The sequence below is a fragment of the Equus quagga genome, chromosome 5 (genome assembly GCF_021613505.1).
Source record: "Equus quagga isolate Etosha38 chromosome 5, UCLA_HA_Equagga_1.0, whole genome shotgun sequence".
In the NCBI taxonomy this organism is placed as follows: Eukaryota; Metazoa; Chordata; class Mammalia; order Perissodactyla; family Equidae; genus Equus; species Equus quagga.
The window spans coordinates 112,551,034-112,572,313 of record NC_060271.1 but is presented as its reverse complement, the minus strand read 5'-3'; the positions used below and the strand labels follow the sequence as shown (position 1 = coordinate 112,572,313).

Below are 21,280 nucleotides of genomic sequence, written 5' to 3'. Positions count from 1 at the left end.
GGGATAATCCATGAAGATTTCCTGAAGGAAGTCTGCAGGAACAAAGGCAGGCAATTAACTTTCATAACTTTTCTTGAGCACCTACTGTATGTCAGATGTTGTTCTACACATTTTACAAATTATTCTTCCTGGTCGCAACAGCACTTTGATTAGGTTTTAAGGAAGAGGAAATTAGGCTTTCCAAGATAATGATCCCAAATACACAGAACATACAGTTCTGTACATCTTGATTGCACTGCAGGAATGTACACGTAATAAAATGACACAGAACTGTACACATATCATGTAAATATCAAACCCTCGCGTTTGATAGTGTACTAAAATTATGCAACATGTAACCGTTGGGGGAAACTGGGTAAGCTGGACTTCTCTATCTTTGAGAAGTATTGGTCAGGTATGTTACAGAATGTCCTTCAATTTAGGTTTGTCCAATGTTTTTCTCATAGATGGGGGTTATGGGTTTCGGGAAGGCAAAACCCACAGTACAGAGGTCAGTACTATAGCTGCAACTAACTGTGAATCTAATAATTATTTCGAAACAAAAAGTAAAAAAAAAATGCATTGTTATTCTCCAAAGGGGGATTATTAGTAAATTTATTACAGTCCTTTCTCACCCGACAACACCCACACACACCTATTAACCATTCGCATAACCTGAATTGTTTGGAATGTGGATAGACAAACTAAGCTTAGTTATATGCTTGCAGCACCTCTTATCTGGCACTTTTGTTGAACAAAAAGATTTGCGGATGGGCGGGGCATTGTAATAGTCACGGGCTTGGGGAAGTTGTTCGGTTTCTCCAAACTCAGAGTAGAGGTTTTTCAGACGGCTTATTCTCGGACTAGAGCAGCGGCCCAGACCCTGAGGTCGGCTTCCGACCGCGGGCAAACAGCTGCACCACGTGTCGTGGGAACCGTCCGAGGGCAGCTGGAACCGCAGCAAAGGGCCTCAGGCCACCTCAGACAGGTCAAAAGGGCCGGAACCGCCGCCTAGCGGAAATACACGGAACCCCACTCCCCCACCCCGTCAGGAACAGGAGAGCGGGGCGGAGCCCAGGCAGCGACCACTCCCGGGCTCAGAAAAAGAAACTGGCACGTTGCGGACCCGGAGCTGGCCGGACCAGCGGCGCGTGGCACGCGCGAGCCCTCCCGCGCATGCTCCCTCCGCCCGCCGGCCGCCCCCGCCCCGGGTTCCGCCTCTTTCGCTCCCTCGCCCCCTCCCCCGCCAGCCTCCCTCCGAGCTTGGCCCCTCCGGGCGCGCGGCCGACGTCCCGCGTGCGTGCCGGCGCCTGACTTCACTTCCGGCTAACGCGCTCCGCTTGCCCCCTGGCCCCGGATGGTGACTGGCGGTGGTGCTGCACCTCCCGGGACTGTCACTGAGCCGCTTCCCAGTGTGATTGTGCTGAGCGCAGGCCGGAAGATGGCGGCTGCGGCTGCGGCGGCCTCGGGCCCGGGCTGCTCCTCGGCGGCGGGGGCGGGGGCGGCCGGGGTCTCGGAGTGGCTGGTGCTGCGGGACGGCTGCATGCGCTGCGACGCCGACGGGCTGCACAGCCTCTCCTACCACCCGGCGCTCAACGCCATCCTGGCCGTCACCAGTCGCGGGACCATCAAAGTCATCGACGGCACCTCGGGGGCCACCCTGCAGGCCTCGGCGCTCAGCGGTGAGTGTGCGGCACGCCGGGCGGGTACCGGGCCGGCCGCGGGAGGAGCCGGGCCCGCGGGATGCCGGGGAAAGAAGCCGCCCAGCCCCGGGGCTTGGCCTCCGGAGGAGGGGAAGCGGCGTGACGGGAGCAGGGTGGCAGAGAGCAGGGGTAGGGGCTCAGGCCTGGCTGTGAAGCGAAGCCCGGAAGCTGATGGAGGAGGGCCTTAGGACTTGGCTTTTTCAGCGGCTGCAGCTGGGAAGGAAGGACTGGCGAGTCGGGGAGGGGTGGGAGTTGCCTTTCGGGCCTTGGGCGTCCGGTTGTAGGTTGGTCCTCCGGGAGAGGTAAGGAGGCCTCGGGGCTCGGCCCCCGAGAAGGCCAGGCCTCCGGGTACGTCCTGGAGAAGGTGTCGGTACTGCCTTCGGCTAGATTAGAAAGCGAAAGGGTCGCAGGGTTGGGCCCGACTTGAGAGGCCGGTGGCGAGCGACCGAGCCGGCATCCAAGCCCTCCCCTCCGGTGGAGAGAGGTGGATACTCGGCTGTTCTGGGACGCGCAGGTGCTGGGATGTACAGCGTGCTTCGCGCCCGGGATGGGGGTGGGGTGGGCCCGGAGTGGGGGTGGGGAGGGAAGTAGGCGGGCCAGCTGCCTGAACTGTCCCGTCGATGACTTTAGGACTCTGGCGGACGCCGTGGAAGACTAGACCTTGTCTCTTAGCTCGGGGATTCCAACTTCTACCCCCCGACGACGAGAAACTCATGATCTGCAGTGTATGAACTATAGATTTATTTGGGTTCAGAATGAGGTGACACTTCAGGTCCTCTCTACTTGTTTTGCCCCAGCAAGCCGAAGGTTGGGATTGGGAGGTATGTCTGAGTCTCTCCAATGGAGGAGAGCAGTTCTGGGTGGTTTAAACGTTGGTCCGGGGAGGGGACTTATAGTATGTATGAGGTGAACGCTCAGTGGACTGGAGTGGAGTGTTTTGGAATTGCCGTGGCCAAGTTACATTTGGCTGAGATGGACATTTCATTTGCGGTTAAATGATGAGTGGCTTAATTTAGATGCTATAGGCTGAGATTGAAAAGTTACTGTATGAGTGACTTAGACTCATGCACTGAGATATGATATATCCACCTTTCTCCATGTAGCCAAGTGGAAGTAGTTAGGCAGTCTGCCAATTCACTTGTATTTTAACATAGACAAATAATGAAAGGTTGTTATTCTAGTTACTGTGTAAGTAATAAGACGCTTAAGAGTAGATGGCAATTTAGGGACACAGGATTTAATTTTTGTTGATGAGAGAATTGTGAAAGAAATGGATTGTGTATAGCAATAGAATATAAGCCTGTAGTATATCTAAGATAATGTCTAAGGGAAAGTTTTGGGTTGTACGCTTGTAATTTTTCTTTTCTTGGCTTAGGTAATGGACAGGAGGGGCGTCCTAGATGTAGCAGTGAGCACTTACCACGATGTGGACATTACAGCTTGTCACTATGTATGAGAAAAAGATACTCATTAGTAATTGGATATCTTTCTTCTTAAACTCACCTAAAAGTATTTCATATATGGAAAGATATAAAGAATAATTTTGATGAACATGTATCCCAGTTTAAGAAACAAAACATTACAAATAGAGTTGAGGCCTCCTATGTCCCTCCTGGAGTGCATTCCTCCAACCCTCCCTCCTCCATGAGCATAATCCTTAATTTGATTTTGTCATTTTCCTATGTGTTCATGTTTTTTAGTATGTGCTTGAATCTTTAAAAAATGTCTAATGTCTTTCATGATTTTAAACTTTGAATAAGTGTTATCATAGTATATGTCTTTGGATTTCTAGAAGAAGCCACATTAGAAGTTTTAAAATGTTTTTGGTAGAGAGAGGAATCTCATGGCATGCTTTTTGTCTGGAGGCCATGTTTGAGAAAAATAATGTATGCTAGAGTTTGTTATAAATGGTTGGGGAAATTGGATACATATGTATGTGCCTATTCGTGAAAGGGAAGAAAATAGTCACTCTAATGGTAGATCACTAAAGGGGAGGGTTTTAGGTGTATAAGTGTAAAGGTAGATGAATAAAACATAGCACACTGATTTGGGATAGCTTAGTTGGGGTATGTTGGGGCATTTGTTAATTGAGAAAGTATGAGATTGGTGGATACAATTGCAGATTCCCAGGCATTGAGGATTGAGTATGTGATTAAAAATGTGTAGAAGAGTTTATGGCAAACAAAATATGAGGATTACAGGAAAACTTTGAAAGTAACAGTGAACAAATTCTGAAATGTTTTTTTATACGAGAAGTGCAGTTTATTAATAATAATTACCAGAGGTTGTGTGGGGTCCTGTGTTTGTCATCTATTCAGATGATTGGGGAGAGAATGCTGCATTTTATGTTTTGCCAGGAATATATAGATATTTAGTAGGTTTGCTTTTAATGATTAACAGAGGGTGACAGTCCTATAAATAGAATGGGGAGAAGATGCCAGTGGTGACCATGGTCCTAACATGACTCCTCTTTCCAGTTCATGGGCAGTGAGCCTCCTCCTTTTCTACCCCAGGGGAAAGACGTCTTTGTTTGAGGGGATAAAGAGAGGTACAACCCTATAGGGCTTTATTGAGTGATACAGTAGTGTTTCTTATGGATGAGTTCAGTTTATAGGGTTATGGGTAGCCTATTAGTGCAGATTGGAAATCGAAGAATGGGAGCAGGACTTGTATGTTTTATATTCAGGTGGGTGGCAAAGATGGCGAATTTTAACTATATCTACCGGTATATATCTTCAAATTATCTGTATCTGACATAAAATGTTTATAAATACACTTTGATTGGATTAAGAGCTGTCAGTAGCTACATAGGTTACACAAGTATTTGCTCTGTGTTAGTGTCGAAGAGTTAAGATTTCTGTCTCTGTGCTGACTTCTTGGCCTGGCATTGAGTGACGTCCATGCTCTGGCCTCTACCAGTCTCTGTAGTCTTGTCTCCTTATTTTGTTTTGTGAAACTGCTTCGTTTAATTTGCTTTCCTGACTACAGTAGTTTTCCTCTTCCTTGGGATGCACCAGTTCCCTGCACACAGTTAGACACATCTCACTCAGTTTTTAAGACCTACAGCAAATCTTAACTTCCTGATTCTTTTAGGCTGAAGTGATCTACTGAACCCCTAAGCACATATTGTCCTATTAAGGTCTGTTTTAGTAATTTAGCAACTTACTGTTTGTAGTTATGTTTTCTGTCTTGAACTATTTAAATTCCATTTTATTTAGCTTTTTGTGAATATGTGATGTCCGTTTTAGCTATATTTCAAACTCCTTTTGGGAAGGAACCTTGTCAACTTGTTTATATCCCCTCCCCGGGAAGCCTAGTACAAAATATTAATAAATATTTTTGATTTGGTGTGTATGTACTAATGAGTATGTTAAATGGATGCTTCCTTACATATTGACTGCTAAATAAACACCTTCTTTGGCTTCCTTTTTCCTTGAGTAGACTCTATTTTTAGAGAAGTTTTAGAGTCATAGTAAAATTGAGCAGAAAGTACAGAATTCCCATACGCCCCTTGCCTCTATGCACACACAGACTCCCTCACTTCCAACATCTGGCATCACGGTGGTTGCTATGTTTGTTACAGTCAGTGAACTTGCATTAACACATCATCATCACCCAAAGTCTGTAGTTTACATTAGGTGGTGTATGTTCTATGGGTTCTGACACATGTATATGACATATCATACAGAATAATTTCACTGCCCTAAAAATCCTCTGCGCACTGCCTTTTCACCCCTCCATATCCCCTACTCCCTGGCAACCGCTGATCTTTTTCTGTCTCTGTGGTTTTGCCTTTTCTAGAACCTCATATAGTTGGAATCATACAGTAACCTTTTCAGTTTGGCTTCTTTCACTTAGTAATAGGCATTTAAGTTTCCTCCATGTCTTTTCATGGCTTGATAGCTCATTTCTGTTTAGCATTGAATAATATTCCATTGTCTAGATGTACCACAGTTTGTTTATCCATTCACCTGCTGAAGGACATCTTGGTTGCTTCCAGGTTGTTGCAGTTACGAATAAAGATGCTATAAATATTTGTGTGCAGGTTTTTGTGTGGACATGTTTTCAGTTCATTTGGGTAAATACCAAGGAGCATGACTACTGGATTGTATGATAGGAGTATGTTGAGTTTTGTAAGAAACTGCCAAACTGTCTTCTAAAGTGGCTGTACCATTTTGCATTCCCAGCAGCAATGAATGAGAGTTCCCGTTGCGCCATATCCTCATCAGCATTTGATGTTGTCACTGTTTTGGATTGTGGCCATTCTAATAGGTGTGTAGTGATATCTCATTGTTGTTTTAATTTGCAATTCCCAAATGACATATGATGTTGAACATCTTTTCATAAGCTTATTTGTGGATTCTGGGTTTTACAAATCAAAATAGCTCTACATACACGACTTTGACCGTATTGTTTATATTACTAGATACGTCCCTCTCTTTAGCTATTGTTTGTTCATGCAGTTTAGCCTAACAGTCAGGAAAGAGCCTGGTTTTGGAGACAGAGGGCTTGGGTTAAGATCTCAGTTTCTGTTCCCCCCCCAGTTTGACTATGTAACCTTGACTAAATTACTTAACATTTCTGTTGCAGTTTCCCCATTTGCAAATTGGGGATGATAATGTACAATTGTGAGAATTAAGTGTTAATACATGTAAAGTTCTCAGAACAGTGTGTTTACTGTTCAAAAAACCGTTTCTTTTATTTACTTGTAAATCTCTTTAAATACCGTTTTTTTTCTTTTTCTCTTAAACCTTTTGATATTCCCTGTTAAATCTTTTGAACTTAACCCCAAATTTGAACTATTTAAGAATTTTTTCTGACTTACTCCCTTTCACCATCCTGCAGAAACCATCTAGTTTTTGCTTTGATGTAAGAGTAAGGTAATGTTAATTTATTCAGTATTTTCTTATTTAATTATTGGTGGTGATGTTTTCTCTTGCTTCCTGAAATAGCACTCCTCCTGCCCTAAATACAGTACATTTTATATTGTTTATTTTTGTATAAGCTTTTTTGAGGGCTTGTGGAGAGAATGGGCATAAAGTTTTAGGTAGTCCTGAATTTTGGATTTCATCTCACTCACTAACTCTCTACCTAAACTTCCTGAACTTCAGCTTCCTCATTTGTAAATTAAGATTAATGTTTAATCCGGATGGTTGTGAAGATTAAGTGGTAAACATATTTAAAGTGCCTAACACTGCTTGGCATATGCATAGTGGGTACACAGTGAATGCTAATTCTCTTAAGCATTGTGAATGCTTAGTATTGCCATGCTCCTCATTATTACTTTAAAAAATGTGCACTGACTTATTGTTTATGTACAGAGGATAGATAGGTATCATTCAAATGTAGGTGGAACTACAAATGTTGGTAACAAATATTAATTATATTTGGATAATTATCTTTAGTGTGTTGGTGTGGCTAAGTGTCAGAATGAAGTTAAGACTGTTGTAGTACTATTCTGTGTATACTGATTTTCCCTGTAGTATATCTACATAAGTAAATGAAGATATGTGTGTGTGGTGTTAACGGATATTGTAGTGTATGTGTAAGAGGAAATCATGTCTCTTCAGTTTCTTTTTTTTTTTTAACAGTTAACTTTATTTTTTAAATTTTTTTTGAGGAAGATTAACCCTGAGCTAAGATCTGTTGCCAATCTTCTTTTTGCTGAGGAAGACTGGCCCTGAGCTAACATCCACGCTCATCTTCCTCTAGTTTATATGTGGGATGCCTACTGCAGCATGGCCTGCCAAGTGGTGCCATGTCTGCACCTGGGATCCGAACTGGTGAACCCTGGGCCATCGAAGTGGAACCTGCGAACTTAACTGCTGCGCCACCAGGCCAGCCCTGTCTCTTCAGTTTCTGAAGTGGGTTCCAGATCTCTGTCACGGTGAAAAAGAGCAAACTCCAAAGCTGCTCAGTGTTTTTAGACAAACATTCCAGTTTTACGTTTCTTTATGAATTTCTCCCTTTTTCCTTTTCCTATATAGACGTTGACTTTGATTTGATTTGAGAAGTTTGTACAATGGTCATAAATGAGAAAAAGATCATTGTATTCCAGTTGCAGTGAAGTTCAGATTGAGTGAGTTTTTATTTATTGTTGAAATGACATCTTCTTGTTCAGACTGAAAGCCCAGAGCTGTCTGCTCTAGGAAGTCTTGGAATATAGAAAACTAATTAGGTTAGCCTGCATAGTCTTCAAGAAATAAATTTTGTGGATAAAACTCATACTTATCACTTTCTTAGAGGTGGAAAATATTTTTCTTACTACTTCTGATTTAGGCATGCATTAATTTGGGTAAGATGTAAAATCTTCCTGTAAGTCTGAGTTGTGGGAATTGTAAATGATTCAAACCACTTCCTATTTCCTGACTAACCTTGATACATGCAGCCTTCCTAGTCTCAATTATTCTTCTGTGAGACATAATAAACATGATATAGGGTTGGGATTTCAATAGCCCTAGAAGATAGTCGTCTTCTGGATATATCTGAGTTCTCTATAAAAACTTAATTTGGCAAATCTTTTTGTGGGCTATGGGTACATACTTTGGCTCTGTTTCGGTTGACTGACTTTAGTAATGCTACTTGATTACCTCTCTTATGTCAGAGATTGCTGTTTTATTAGCAAAACATTTTCCTATAATTAATTAGAATGAGTGTATATTAAGATTTTTAAATATGTATTTTTGCTGTGTTTTTAAGATCTTCCGTGTTTATCCAAATGTTTATGTTTACCTCTCAAGTTTTCCTAACTGTTGAATGCTCAAAGATGGTTTTACTCTGGAAGAAAATTTCTCCTAGTCTTTGTTTTAGTAGTTATAGACTTATTAATGGGCGGCAGTCTAGGAAATCAGCCTCTGGAGCCAAACAGTTTGGGCTTAAGTCTTGCTTCTGTTTGATCTTGAAGTTCACCTGTAAAATGAGGATAATAGTATCTATCTTATAAGGTGATTATGAGGATTGAAATGAGTTGATATATGTAAAGCGTGTAGAAGAGTGCCTGGTATATAGTATGTGCTTTATAAGTGTTTATTTTCTTTATTCTTCTGGAAGCAGTGGCTATTTGAAAGGTTGCTGAGTGTAGTTAGATGTTTTTGCTACACGTATTCTATTGAAATTGTAGTACTCTGTTTTCTTCCAGTTTTCCATGTGTGTGAAAATGTGACTGGTTTATGTATTTATTATACTATACTTTTTATTGTTGTTTTAGAGTATACTCTTTCTACTTATATAAAAAAAGTTTACTGTAAAACAGTGTGCCATGTTACACTTGCAGCAGCCTCATACATCTTGTGTTTATCATGTCTCTTGATTGCATCATTTTCTCTTGTGCTTGATTTAATCTTGTGTTGTTTTGTTCATCATGGCCCCTAAGTGTACAAAATCCACTGCTAATGTTGCAAGAAAGAGGCCACATCGAGTGATTGACCTGGAAATTAAAAGTGATTAAGGATTACAGTGGTTGAAAATCAGTGATGGTTATTGCTTGCCAGTCAGGCGTGTCCCATTCCATCATAACTATGATCTTGAAGAACAAGAACAAGGTGACAGAAGCTGTTAAGGGATCTGCTTCATCGAAAGCAATGAGACTAACAAAAATTCGAGAAGAGGCTGTGTCAGGACTGGAGAAATGTCTAATGACCTGGGTTGAAGACCAGACACAGAAGCGTATCCCTCTCAGCACCATGGTGATCACGGCCAAAGCAAAAAGTTTGTTTGCAATGTTGAAAGAAAAGGCTGGACCTGACTACAGTGTTGAATTTACTGCTAGCTCTGGGTGGTTTAAACAATTTAAGAATCATTATTCATTACAAAATGTGAAAATGAGTGGTGAGTTTGTGAGTGCTGATGTGAAGGCAGCTGAAGAAGTTTTGGAAACTCTAGATAAGCTGATTGTGGAGGAATATTACTTACCAGAGCAATATTCAATATGGATGAAACCTCCCTATTCTGGAAATGGATGCCTGAAAGGACTTTCATTCATAAGGAGGGCAAGTCAATGCCAAGGTTCAAGGCTTTTAAGGACAAGATAACAGTCTTGCTTGGGGTCAATGTTGCAGGCTACATATTGGGAACCCTTTGTAGTCTGGCACAGTGAGAACCCCAGGGCCTTCAAGCATATCACTGTCACTGAAATGGAGTACTGTTTGGAGAATGGCATACCTTTGAGGATTTTGCTTATTGTTGATAATGCTCCCAGACATCCTCCTTTTATTGGTGATCATCATCCTAATATCAAAGGAATGTTTCTACCTCCACATACCACCTCTTTGATCCAAGCAATGGATCCAGGAGTTATAGCAGCTTCTAAGGCCTGCTGCCTGAGAAGGCTCTTTGCCCAGGCTGTTGCTGTAACTGAGGAAAACTCTGGGAAGACACTGATGCAATTATGGAAGGATTACAACATCTGTGACTGCATCAAGAACGTGGCTTGGGCTTGGGGTGATGTCACCAAGGAGTGTATGAATAGCATCTGGAAGAAGAAACTCAGGTGCTTCATCCATGACTTCAAAGGATTTGCCAAGAATGAGGAGGTTGCAAAAATCAACAAGGCTGTTTGTTTGAGATGGCAAACAACTTTAATCTGGGTGTGGATGAGGATGACCTTGAGGAGCTCCTCTGCGTGGTTCCTGAGGAATTGACTGATGAGTTGTCAGAACTGGAGTAGGAATGCATAGCTAAAGAAGAGGCAAGAGAAAAGGAAACTGCAGAAGAAAAAGAAGAACCTCCAAGAAAATTTATAGTTAAGGGTTAAGCAGAAGCTTTGCAGACCTCAGCAAGCTCCTTAAAAAGTTTGAAAACATGGACCCCAATACTGAAAGATTTTCATTAATAAAGAGGAATGTTCGTGGTGCATTATCTGCTTAAAGCAAATTTATGATGAAAAAAAAGAAACAAACCAAGCAAACCACCACGGACTTATTTCTGAAGAGTGACACGTCTTCAAGAAGAGCTTCAAGGAGGTCCTGTAGAAGGTGTTCTAGAAGAAGGCGTTGTTATCATAGGAGATAGCAGCTCCATTCCTGGTATTGCCCCTGAAGATCTTCAAGTGGGACAAAATGTGGAAGCAGAAGACAGTAATATTGATGATCCTGACCTTGTGTAGGCCTAGGCTAATGTGTGTGTTTGTGTCTTAGTTTTTAACAAAAAAGTTTTAAAAGTAAAAAAAAAAAAAAAAAAGATTTTTCTAAGTAGAAAAAAGCTATGGAATAAGAATATAAAGAAAAATATTTTTTGTACAGCTGTACAATGTGTTTGTGTTTTAAGCTAAGTGGTAACCAGAGGGTCAAAAAGTTTAAAAAAATTTAAAAGTTTATAAAGTAAAAAAGTTACAGTAAGCTAAGGCTAATTTATTATTGAAGAAATATTTTTTTAAAGAAATTTATGGCAGCCTAAGTGTACAGTGTTTCTAAAGTCTACAGCAGTGTGCAGTAATATCCTAGGCCCTCACATTCACTCACGCTCACTCACTGACTCACCCAGAGCAACTTCCAGTCCTGCAGCCTCCATTTAGGGTAAGTGCCCTATACCGGTGTACCGTTTTTTATCTTTTATACTATATTTTTACTGTACCTTTTCTATGCTTAGATATGTTTAGATACACGAATACTTACCATTGTGTTACAGTTGCCTACAATATTCAGTATAGTAACATGCTGTACAGATTTGTAGCCTAGGAGCAATAGGCTATGCCATATAGCCTAAGTGTGTAGTAGGCTATACCATCTAAGTTTGTGTAAGTACACTGTGATGTTCACATAACAGTGAAATTGCCTAATGACCCATTTCTCAGAATGTATCCCTGTCATTAAGTGATTCATGACTGTGGATGTGCAGAATGCTGTGTGAGTACAGAGGAAGGACTTTCTTCAATCTGAGTGAAATAGAGAAGCCTTCTCAAAGGTGTTTGTTTTAATGATCAGTTTGAAAGAGAGGATGTGGGAGGGAATGTTGTAGAGATGATCATCTTATGCCAGGGTTCTTGCTTATGCAGAGACATGTTGGTCTTTACAAACATGGTGAATTCAAGGAACAGAGAAGTTTTGGGAGAGAGGGATTGGGTTTAGGGTGTGTGTGGGTATCGTTAGAGTTGCAGCTGAGAGAGGTAAGGACAAGATCATATGTTTTGTGAACAAGTTTGAACTTGATGTCAGTGGTAGGGAGCCATTGTCAGTTATGACACGATCAAATTTGTTTTTAGAAGGATTGGAAGCTAGTGTCCAGGTGTGAGAAGTGATGAGAGAGTTAGTTTGAGAGGTAGGAACAACATAATTTGATGAATGTGGGGATATGAGAGATTGAGAAGGTGAAAATTTCTCATGCTTAGGATCCTATTTTGGGTAACTGGGCGAATCGGTGAATCGTGTTTATTAACCTGAATAAGCAATACAAGAAGATGTGGTGAGCAGCTTTTGTTGGAGAAGGCTGGGAAGCAAGATAGGGAGATAGATTTCAGTTGTGTTAATTTTGAGGTTCTTGAAGGATGTCCAAGTAGAGATGTCCAGAAGGCATTTGGAAATTCAGGGTTGAAGCTTGAAGATTTGGGAATACAGGTTTGGAAGGCATTGGCATTTATAGAGAAAGCTTAGTCCAGTGGTTGAGGATACTGGCTCTGGAGCCAGACTGAGTTCCAGTCTATGATTCACCACTTGTTAGCTCTATCCTTAGGCAAGATGCTTAACCTCTTTCTGCACTTCATAATTAGTGCCTAACTCATTGGGTTATTGGAAAGATTAAATTAACTAATACATAGACACTGCTTGATCCACCATAAGCACTCAATAAATGTTACTTTTTGTATTGGTGTTTTTAATTATATAGTTCACTTCAACAATTGTTTGTCTGTCATATGGGGACAATAAGATGAATTTGAAATCCACCCCATCCCCCAAGTTTGAATGCTTTCTAGAAGAGGTGACACCTCAGCTGAGACTTGAAAGAAAAGGGATTAGCCAGGTAAAGGGCACAGCATGAGCAAAAGTAGAGGCATGAAGCAGGTAGTATTTGTTCTAAGCAGTTTGGTATTAGAGTACAAAGCACGAGAGAGGGAGTGATGAGAGAGCCTGAGAATCTTGGACCTGCTCCTCCCGAGTGATGGCTCCCATATTTCTAAGTACAAGAACTCCCAGTTTAAGGTAAAAAATTTAGGGCGCTACTATGATAGGAGCTATGTTTTTAGTATCAATTAATTGATAAAATATTGCAAAAAGCTATTTTAAGTAATTTTTATTTTAGACTTATTATACATGTAGTTTGAAAAATACTGCAGTATGCAGACTTTAGGCTTTCCTCCCTACTGGCTTAGTTTTGAGATTTTTTTTTCCTGTGAGGAAGATTCATCCTGAGCTAACATCCGTTGCCAGTCCTCCTCTTCTTTTTGCTTCAGGAAGATTAGCCCTGACCTAACATCTGTGCCCATCTTCCTCTCTACTCTGCATATGGGATGCCTCCATAGTATGGCTGATGAGTAGAGTAGCTCTGTACCTGGGATCTGAACCCGCAAACCCTGGCTGATGAAGCGGAGCCTGCTGAACCTTAACCACCCGACCACAGGGCTGTTCCCTGGCTTTAAGATTTTTTTTTTTTTTATTAAGATTATGATAGATTACAACCTTGTGAGATTTCAGTTGTACTTTATTGTTAGTAATGTTGTGGGTACACCACTTCACCCTTTGTGCCCTCCCCCCACCCCCCCTTTTCCCTGGTAGCCACTGATCGGTTCTCCATGTCTGTATGTTAACTTCCACCTATAAGTGGGGTCATATAGAGTTCGTCTTTCTCTGTCTGGCTTATTTCGCTTAACGTAATACCCTCAAGGTCCATTCATGTTGATGTGAATGGAACAATTTGGTCCTTTTTTATGGCTGAGTAGTATTCCATTGTGTATATATACCATATCTTCTTTATCCAGTCATCAGTTTCTGGGCATTTAGGTTGGTTCCATGTCTTGGCTATTGTAAATAATGCTGCGATGAACATAGGGGTGCAGGGGATTCTTGGGATTGCTGATTTCAGGTTCTTAGGATAGCTACCCAGTAGTAGGATAGCTGGGTCATAGGGTATTTCTATTTTTAACTTTTTGAGACATCTCCGTACTGTTTTCCATAGTGGCTGCACTAGTTTGCATTCCCACCAACAGTGTATGAGGGTTCCTTTTTCTCCACAACCTCTCCAAGATTTGTCACTTTTGGTTTTGGATATTTTTGCCAATCTAACGGGTGTAAGGTGATATCTTAGTGTAGTTTTGATTTGTATTTCCCTGATGATTAGTGATGATGAACATCTTTTCATGTGTCTGTTGGCCATACTTATATCTTCTTTGGAGAAATGTCTGTTCATGTCCTCTGCCCATTTTTTGATCGGGTTGTTTGTTTTTTTGTTGTTAAGCTGTGTGAGTTCTTTGTGTATTATGGATATTAATCCTTTGTCGGATAAGTAGCTTGTAAATATTTTTTCCCAATTAGTGGGCTGTTTTTTTGTTTCAATCCTGTTTTCCCTTGCCTTGAAGAAGCTCTTTAGTCTGATGAAGTCCCATTTGTTTATTCTTTCTATTGTTTCCCTCATCTGAGGAGTTATGGTGTCCGAAAAGATTCTTTTGAAACTGATGTCAAAGAGTGTACTGCCTATATTCTCTTCTAGAAGACTTATTGTTTCAGGCCTAATCTTTAGGTCTTTGATCCATTTAGAGTTTATTTTTGTGAATGGTGAAAAAGAATGGTCGATTTTCATTCTTTTACATGTGGCTGTCCAGTTTTCCCAGCACCATTTATTGAAGAGACTTTCTTTTCTCCATTGTAGGCCCTCTGCTCCTTTGTCGAAGATTAGCTGTCCATAGATGTGTGGTTTTATCTCTGGGCTTTCAATTCTGTTCCATTGATCTGTGGACCTGTTTTTGTACCAGTACCATGCTGTTTTGATCACTGTAGCTTTGTAGTATGTTTTGAAATTGGGGATTGTGATGCCTCCGGCTTTGTTTTTCTTACTCAGGATTGCTTTAGCAATTCACAGTCTTTTGCTGCCCCATATGAATTTTAGGATTCTTTGTTCAATTTCTGTAAAGAATGTCCTTGGGATTCTGATTGGGATAACGTTGAATCTGTAGATTGCTTTAGGTAGTATGGACATTTTAACTATGTTTATGCTTCCAATCCATGTGCATGGAATGTCTTTCCATCTCTTTATGTCGTCGTCAATTTCTTTCAAGAAAGTCTTGTAGTTTTCATTGTATAAATCTTTTACTTCCTTGGTTAAATTTATCCCAAGGTATTTTATTCTTTTCGTTGCGATTGTGAATGGGATTGAGTTCTTGAGTTCTTTTTCTGTTGGTTCATTGTTAGTGTATAGAAATGCTACTGATTTATGTATGTTGATTTTATACCCTGCAACTTTGCTGTAGCTGTTGATTGTTTCTAATAGTTTTCCTATGGATTCTTTGGGGTTTTCTATATATAAGATCATGTCGTCTGCAAACAGCGAGAGTTTTACTTCTTCATTGCCTATTTGGATTCCTTTTATTTCTTTTTCCTGCCGAATTGCTCTGGCCAACACCTCCAGTACTATGTTGAATAGGATTGGTGAAAGTGGGCACCCTTGTCTTGTTCCTGTCCTCAGTGGGATGGCTTTCAGTTTTTGTCCGTTGAGTATGATGTTGGCTGTGGGTTTGTCATATATGGCCTTTATTATGTTGAGGTACTTTCCTTTTATACCCATTTTATTGAGGGTTTTTATAATAAATGGGCGTTGGATCTTGTTGAGTGCTTTCTCTGCATCTATTGAGAAGATCATGTGGTTTTTGTTTCTCATTTTGTTAATGTAGTGTATCACGTTGATTGACTTGCAGATGTTAAACCATCCCTGTGTCCCTGGTATAAATCCTGCTTGATCATGGTGTAGAATCTTTTTGATGTATTGCTGTATTCGGTTTGCCAGAATTTTGTTGAGGAGTTTTGCATCTATGTTCATCAGTGATATCGGCCTGTAGTTCTCCTTCTTTGTGTTGTCCTTGTCAGGTTTGGGGATCAGAGTGATGTTGGCTTCATAGAATGTGTTAGGGAGTACTCCATCTTCCTCAGTTTTCTGGAATAGTTTGAGAAGGATAGGTATTAAATCTTCTTTGAATGTTTGGTAGAATTCTCCAGAGAAGCCGTCTGGTCCTGGACTCTTATTTTTGGGGAGGTTTTTGATTGCTGTTTCTATTTCTTTACTTGTGATTGGCCTATTCAGATTCTCCATTTCTTCCTGGTTGAGTTTGGGGAGGTTGTAAGAGTCCAGGAATTTGTCCGTTTCTTCTAGGTTGTTCAATTTGTTGGCATATAGTTTTTCATAGTATTCTCTTATGATCCCTTGTATTTCTTTGGTATCTGTTGTGATTTCTCCTCTCTCATTCCTAATTTTATTTATTTGAGATTTCTCTCTTCTTTTCTTGGTGAATCTGGCCAAGGGTTTGTTGATTTTGTTAATTTTTTCAAAGAAGCAACTCTTTGTTTCATTGATCCTTTCTACTGTCTTTTTAGTTTCTATATCGTTTATTTCTGCTCTTATTTTTATTATTTCCCTCCTCCTACTGACTCTGGGCTTTGTTTGTTCTTCTTTTTCTAATTCTGTTAGGTGTCGTTTGAGGTTGCTTATGTGAGCTTTTTCTTGTTTTGTGAGGTGAGCCTGTATTGTGATGCATTTCCCTCCTAGGACTGCTTTTGCTGCATCCCAAATGATTTGGTATGACGTGTTCTCATTTTCATTTGTCTCCAGATAATATTTGATTTCTTCTTTAATTTCTTCAGTAATCCATTGTTTGTTCAGTAGTGTGTTGTTTAGTCTGCACATTTTTGTACCTTTGTCTGCTTTATTCTTGTAGTTGATTTCTAGTTTCATAGCATTGTGATCAGAAGAGATGCTTGGTATTATTTCAACTCTCTTGTATTTATTGATGCTTGCTTTGTTTCCCACAATATGGTCTATTGTTGAGAATGTTCCATGCGCACTTGAGAAGAATGTGTAGCCTGCTGTTTTTGGATGAAGTGTTCTATATATATCTATTAAGTCCATCTGGTCTAATTTTTCATTTAATTCTATAATTTCCTTGTTGATTTTCTGTCTGGATGTTCTATCCATTGGTGTTAATGGGGTGTTGAGGTCCCCTACTATTATAGTATTGTTGTTGATGTCTTCTTTTAGTTCTGTTAAGAGTTGCTTTACAAATTTTGGTGCTCCTGTGTTGGGTGCGTATATATTTACAAGTGTTATGTCTTCTTGGTGGAGAGCCCCTTTTATCATTATATACTGTCCCTCTTTGTCTTTCTTTATCTGTTTTGCTTTGAAGTCTACTTTGTCTGATATTAGTATAGCGACACCTGCTTTCTTTTGTTCATTATTAGCTTGGAGTATTGTCTTCCATCCCTTCACTCTGAGTCTGTGTTTGTCTTTGGGGCTGAGGTGTGTTTCCTGGAGGCAGCATATTGTTGGCTCTTGTTCTTTGATCCATCCTGCCACTCTGTGTCTTTTGATTGGAGAGTTCAATACATTTACATTTAGTGTGATTATTGAAATGTGGGGGCCTACCACTGCCATTTTATGTCTTGTTTTCCGGTTCTCTTCAATTTCCTTTGTTTCTCGTCCCATGGTTTAGTCTGTTCTGATGGAGAGCTGCTACTCTCTGTTGTCCTTCTACTTATCTCCTTTGCTCTTGGTTTTGTAGTCCCTTTCCTTTTTTTGATTTTTCAGGAATGAGGGTTTTCCTGAGCATTTCTTGAAGAGGATGTTTGGTGGCAATGAACTCCCTTAATTTTTGTTTATCTGGGAAAGTTTTTATTTCTCCATCGTATTTGAAGGATATTTTCGCTGGGTAGAGAATTCTCGGCTGCAGGTTTTTGTTCTGCAGATTTTTGAATATATCGTTCTACTCTCTTCTAGCCTGTAAAGTTTCTGCTGAGAAATCTGCTGAAAGCCTGATGGGGGTTCCTTTGTAGGTTAATTTCTTCTGCCTGGCTGCCCTTAGTATTCTCTCCTTGTCGCTGACTTTTGCTAGCTTCACTACTATATGTCTTGGGGCTGCTCTACTTGCATTGATAAAGTTTGGAGATCTATTGGCTTCTGTCACATGAAGTTCCATCTCTCTCCCCAGGTTTGGGAAGTTCTCAGCCATTATTTCTTTGAATAGGCTTTCTGCCCCCTTCTCCCTTTCTTCTCCCTCTGGTATACCTATCATCCTTAGGTTGCATCTCCTAATTGTGTCAGATAATTCTCGGAGAGTTTCTTCATTTCTTTTTAGTCTTAGCTCTCTCTCCTCCTCTGCCTGCAGCATTTCTATATTCCTATCTTCCAAATTGCTAATTCTTTCCTCCATATTATTGGCCCTACTGTTCAGTGCGTCTAGATTTTTCTTAATCTCCTCTATTGTGTTCTTCATTTCCAGTATTTCTGTTTGGTTCTTCTTTATAGTATTGAACTCTTTTGTGACATAGCTCTTGAGCTTGTTGAGTTGTCTATCTGAATTCTCTTTTAACTCATTGAGTTTTTTAATGATGGCTGTTTTGAAGTCATCATCATTTAGGTTGTATATTTCATTGTCTTTGGGATTGTTTTCTGTGTGTTTGTCATTATCCTTCTGTTCTGGAGATTTAATATATTTTTTCATATTGCTTGATGGTGTAGATTTGTGTCTCTGCATAGAGATAGAATTTAGTTACTGCTTCCACTTGTTTCTACTGGTGTGGTGGGGGGACAGCTGTTTATACTGCTCCAACCAGGAACCCTATCAGCTGTTGCTAACTGGGCCTGGGCCCCTCCTCGCAGTCACAGTGATCCTGTGGGTTCCCTCTTCAGCTGTGGAGGCCGTCACAGGGGGGCTTCAGACTGCTGGTGCCTACTGTTGCAGACCACCTAGACGTGCTCCCTCCTTGGGGTCTGCAGCGGTGTTATGGGCTTTCCCACCAGCCAGGGGCAGGATCACTTATATTTGCAGCTCTGTCACTGTCGGCGCCTACAAAATCTCGCTTGTCCACTGTAGGTCACAGCAGAGCTATGGGCATTTTCTACAGTCTGTGGTTAGCTCGCCTAGCTATGCTACTTTTGTCCCAGTGTCTTCCAGCTTTGTGGTTGCTGGGTGGGTGCTCTCTACTCGTACTGTGCAGAGGATATCGCTGAGGCTTCTGTGAGACTAGAGTTTCCCCCGGGCCACAGAGCCGGGTTGCTGGAACTCCACCCAGCCCCAGTCCTCTCCCCTAGGATCTCGGGGAGCCCATTGCCCTGTCTGGGGGATAGCCGGATACCTTGAGTTCAGTGGCAGCTGGTCGGCGGCTGCCCTGCCTGGGATTCTCCTCTTTGGGACCCTCCCGGTGTTGTGGATGCTGGGCGAGGCCTCTCTGATAATGGCCCGTAAAGACTCTGCCTGCTGCCAGGATGGAACTCTAGAGTTTCTCACCTGGGCTGTGTTGCCAGCCGCTGGAGCTCCACCCAGCCCCGGTGCTCACCCAGGAGATCTCCGGTAGTCCTGAGCCCCTCCTGGGCGAAAGCCCGGTCAGTGGAGCCAGTGGCGGCAGCCGGCGGGCCGGCGGGCTGTTTGGGATTCTCTCCGGGAGCCCCCAGGCGTTGTGGATGCTGGGCGGCGCCTCTCCGCTAATGGCGGGTAGGGTTTTTCCCCACCGCCTCCGGTGTGTAACTCTGGAGCTTCCCTCTGGGCTCAGGTATAATTGCGGGGGGCTTAGGTAGGGCTCTGTTCACCTGTTTCCACTGTCGCTCCTCTGGTGTGCGCTCCCTCCTGCCCTTGGCGTGCGGCGATGTTCTGGGGGCGTCCGCTGGAAGAAAGCCGCCCGCAGGCTCTAGGCTGTTCGGGGGTCAGGGTCGGAGAGTTTTCACCTGTCTCCACCACCTCCCGGAGGGAAGTACGTCCACCTTCCGATGTATAGCAGTGTGGGTCTCTCCGATGTCCTGAGATGCTATATAAATATCCTTTGTCAAGCGATGAATGTCCAATTAGTTGTAGATTCGAAGGGGGAGAGACAAAAAAGTCTGCTCACGCCGCTGTCTTGGATCTTCCCCAGTCCCATGTACCTGGCTTTGAGATTTTTATGGTGGAACTCTTCTGTCTACCCTCCCACTTCAAAAATTTTGTTGCAGTCATCTCCTCACTTGTTTTTTTTTGTATTTGTGGGTTCTTTTATGCCCTCTTCCTTTGTTTACTGTCTTTCCAGTGGGAGCTTGGGAGGGAGCAGAGGTAAGGGTGTGCCTATTATATCCTTGTTGTTTAATTGGAAACCTGTAGTCGTAACAGTACTTAAGATGTTGAACATCTCATACTCTGTCCTTAGGATCTTGGCTATAACTATAGATAGAATATAATCAATCATAAGTTTCTGTAACATAGTATGTGAGAACAGTGGGGATGTGGGTGGGAGGTAACTCTCTGATACATGCACTGTACTGCTCATGGCCTTATGCAAAAGGTGCCTTTGGCAAGACACTTTCTGAGTTACCATCTTTAAAATGGGCTGGTAATTCTTGTCCAGACTGCTTCATCATCTGATAAAATAATGAATGTAGAAATTCTTTGTAAACTCTAGCACTTCAAATATAAGGTATACAAAAAAGTTACGATAAACTCCTTGGGTATAGAAGAGGAGATAGTAGAGGTACAAATAACAAAAAGAATAAAGTAATTGCTGTGTAAAACGGTTTGCGACAAGGGCAGTGCTCCTAAAAAGAAGTCATTGTGATCTAGTTTGAGTATGTTAAATCAGGGATGCATTTTAAAGGAGATAAATAGTACGTTTACTTTTTAGAAGAAATGATGGAAATGTTAGGGTGGAGCAGATAAGAATGTCTTCTTTGAGATTTATTGTGGGTGCCGGGAATTTAAATCTTTATGATTTGTGTCTGTACTTTTACTTTGATTTATGAAGTAGGAGAGAGAGCAGTAAGACTGGGGAAATGGCACAAGGGTGGTGGTTCTCAGCCTTGGTTGTTCATTAGAATCACCATGGGAGCTTTTAAAAAAAATACTCTACTTGGTCCTCAGTATTGTGACTTAAGTGGTCTGGAGTGGAGCCCAGGCATACTTTTTTTTATTTAAAGCATGACAGGTGATTCTAATGTGCAGCTAGGTTTAGAGATTCAAACTTCACCTATCACCTTACACGAGAAAGTTTATTTGATATAAATGAGAAACAGGTTTCATTTGAATTGAATAGTATTCTATTTAGTCTTAAAACATTTTTTTTTGTAAGAAAAACCCCCCAAGTTAGTCTGTCTGCTAATAAAACTTACCTATCATATTTTAAATTGTATTTAGTGACTATATAATGAAATATGCTTCTAAGTAGCAGGGCTACATCAAGGGCCAAATTTCTGTTAGTTTTTTTGTCCTTTTCTGCCATAATTCAGTTTTGGTTGATTTTTTGAACCAGCTAAGTGCTCTTGTACTTTTTTGCCAAAATGCCACTACAGCCAAGGACCATGATCTCATACTGGGGGCAGAAGGAGAGGAGGGGTAAAAGGGGCTATAGAGGGCAGATATGGCTCAGATTATTTGTATCAGGTCAACTAGTGTCATGCCTAAAATGTCGTTTCATGTAGTATTAAAAAATAGCTGTAAGAATATTGAATTT

At 41.5% G+C, this 21,280-nt stretch overlaps 1 protein-coding gene across 12 annotated transcripts in view; it reads left to right on the top strand.

Annotated features, from left to right (window-relative positions):
• The first annotated feature begins 621 nt into the window (after nt 1-621).
• BIRC6 (baculoviral IAP repeat containing 6) overlaps nt 622-21,280 on the top strand; it is a 221,425-nt gene continuing 200,766 nt past the window's right edge. For 8 of the 12 annotated variants that reach the window (XM_046662165.1, XM_046662162.1, XM_046662161.1 and 5 more), the window contains exon 1: nt 627-1,661. In XM_046662165.1, the coding sequence (XP_046518121.1) occupies nt 1,337-1,661 (325 nt within the window). In that variant the 5' untranslated portion in view covers nt 627-1,336. Of the gene's footprint in view, nt 1,662-21,280 lie in introns of all 12 variants that reach the window. The other 4 variants (XR_006888703.1, XR_006888704.1, XM_046662164.1 and 1 more) reach the window with 2 other exon arrangements.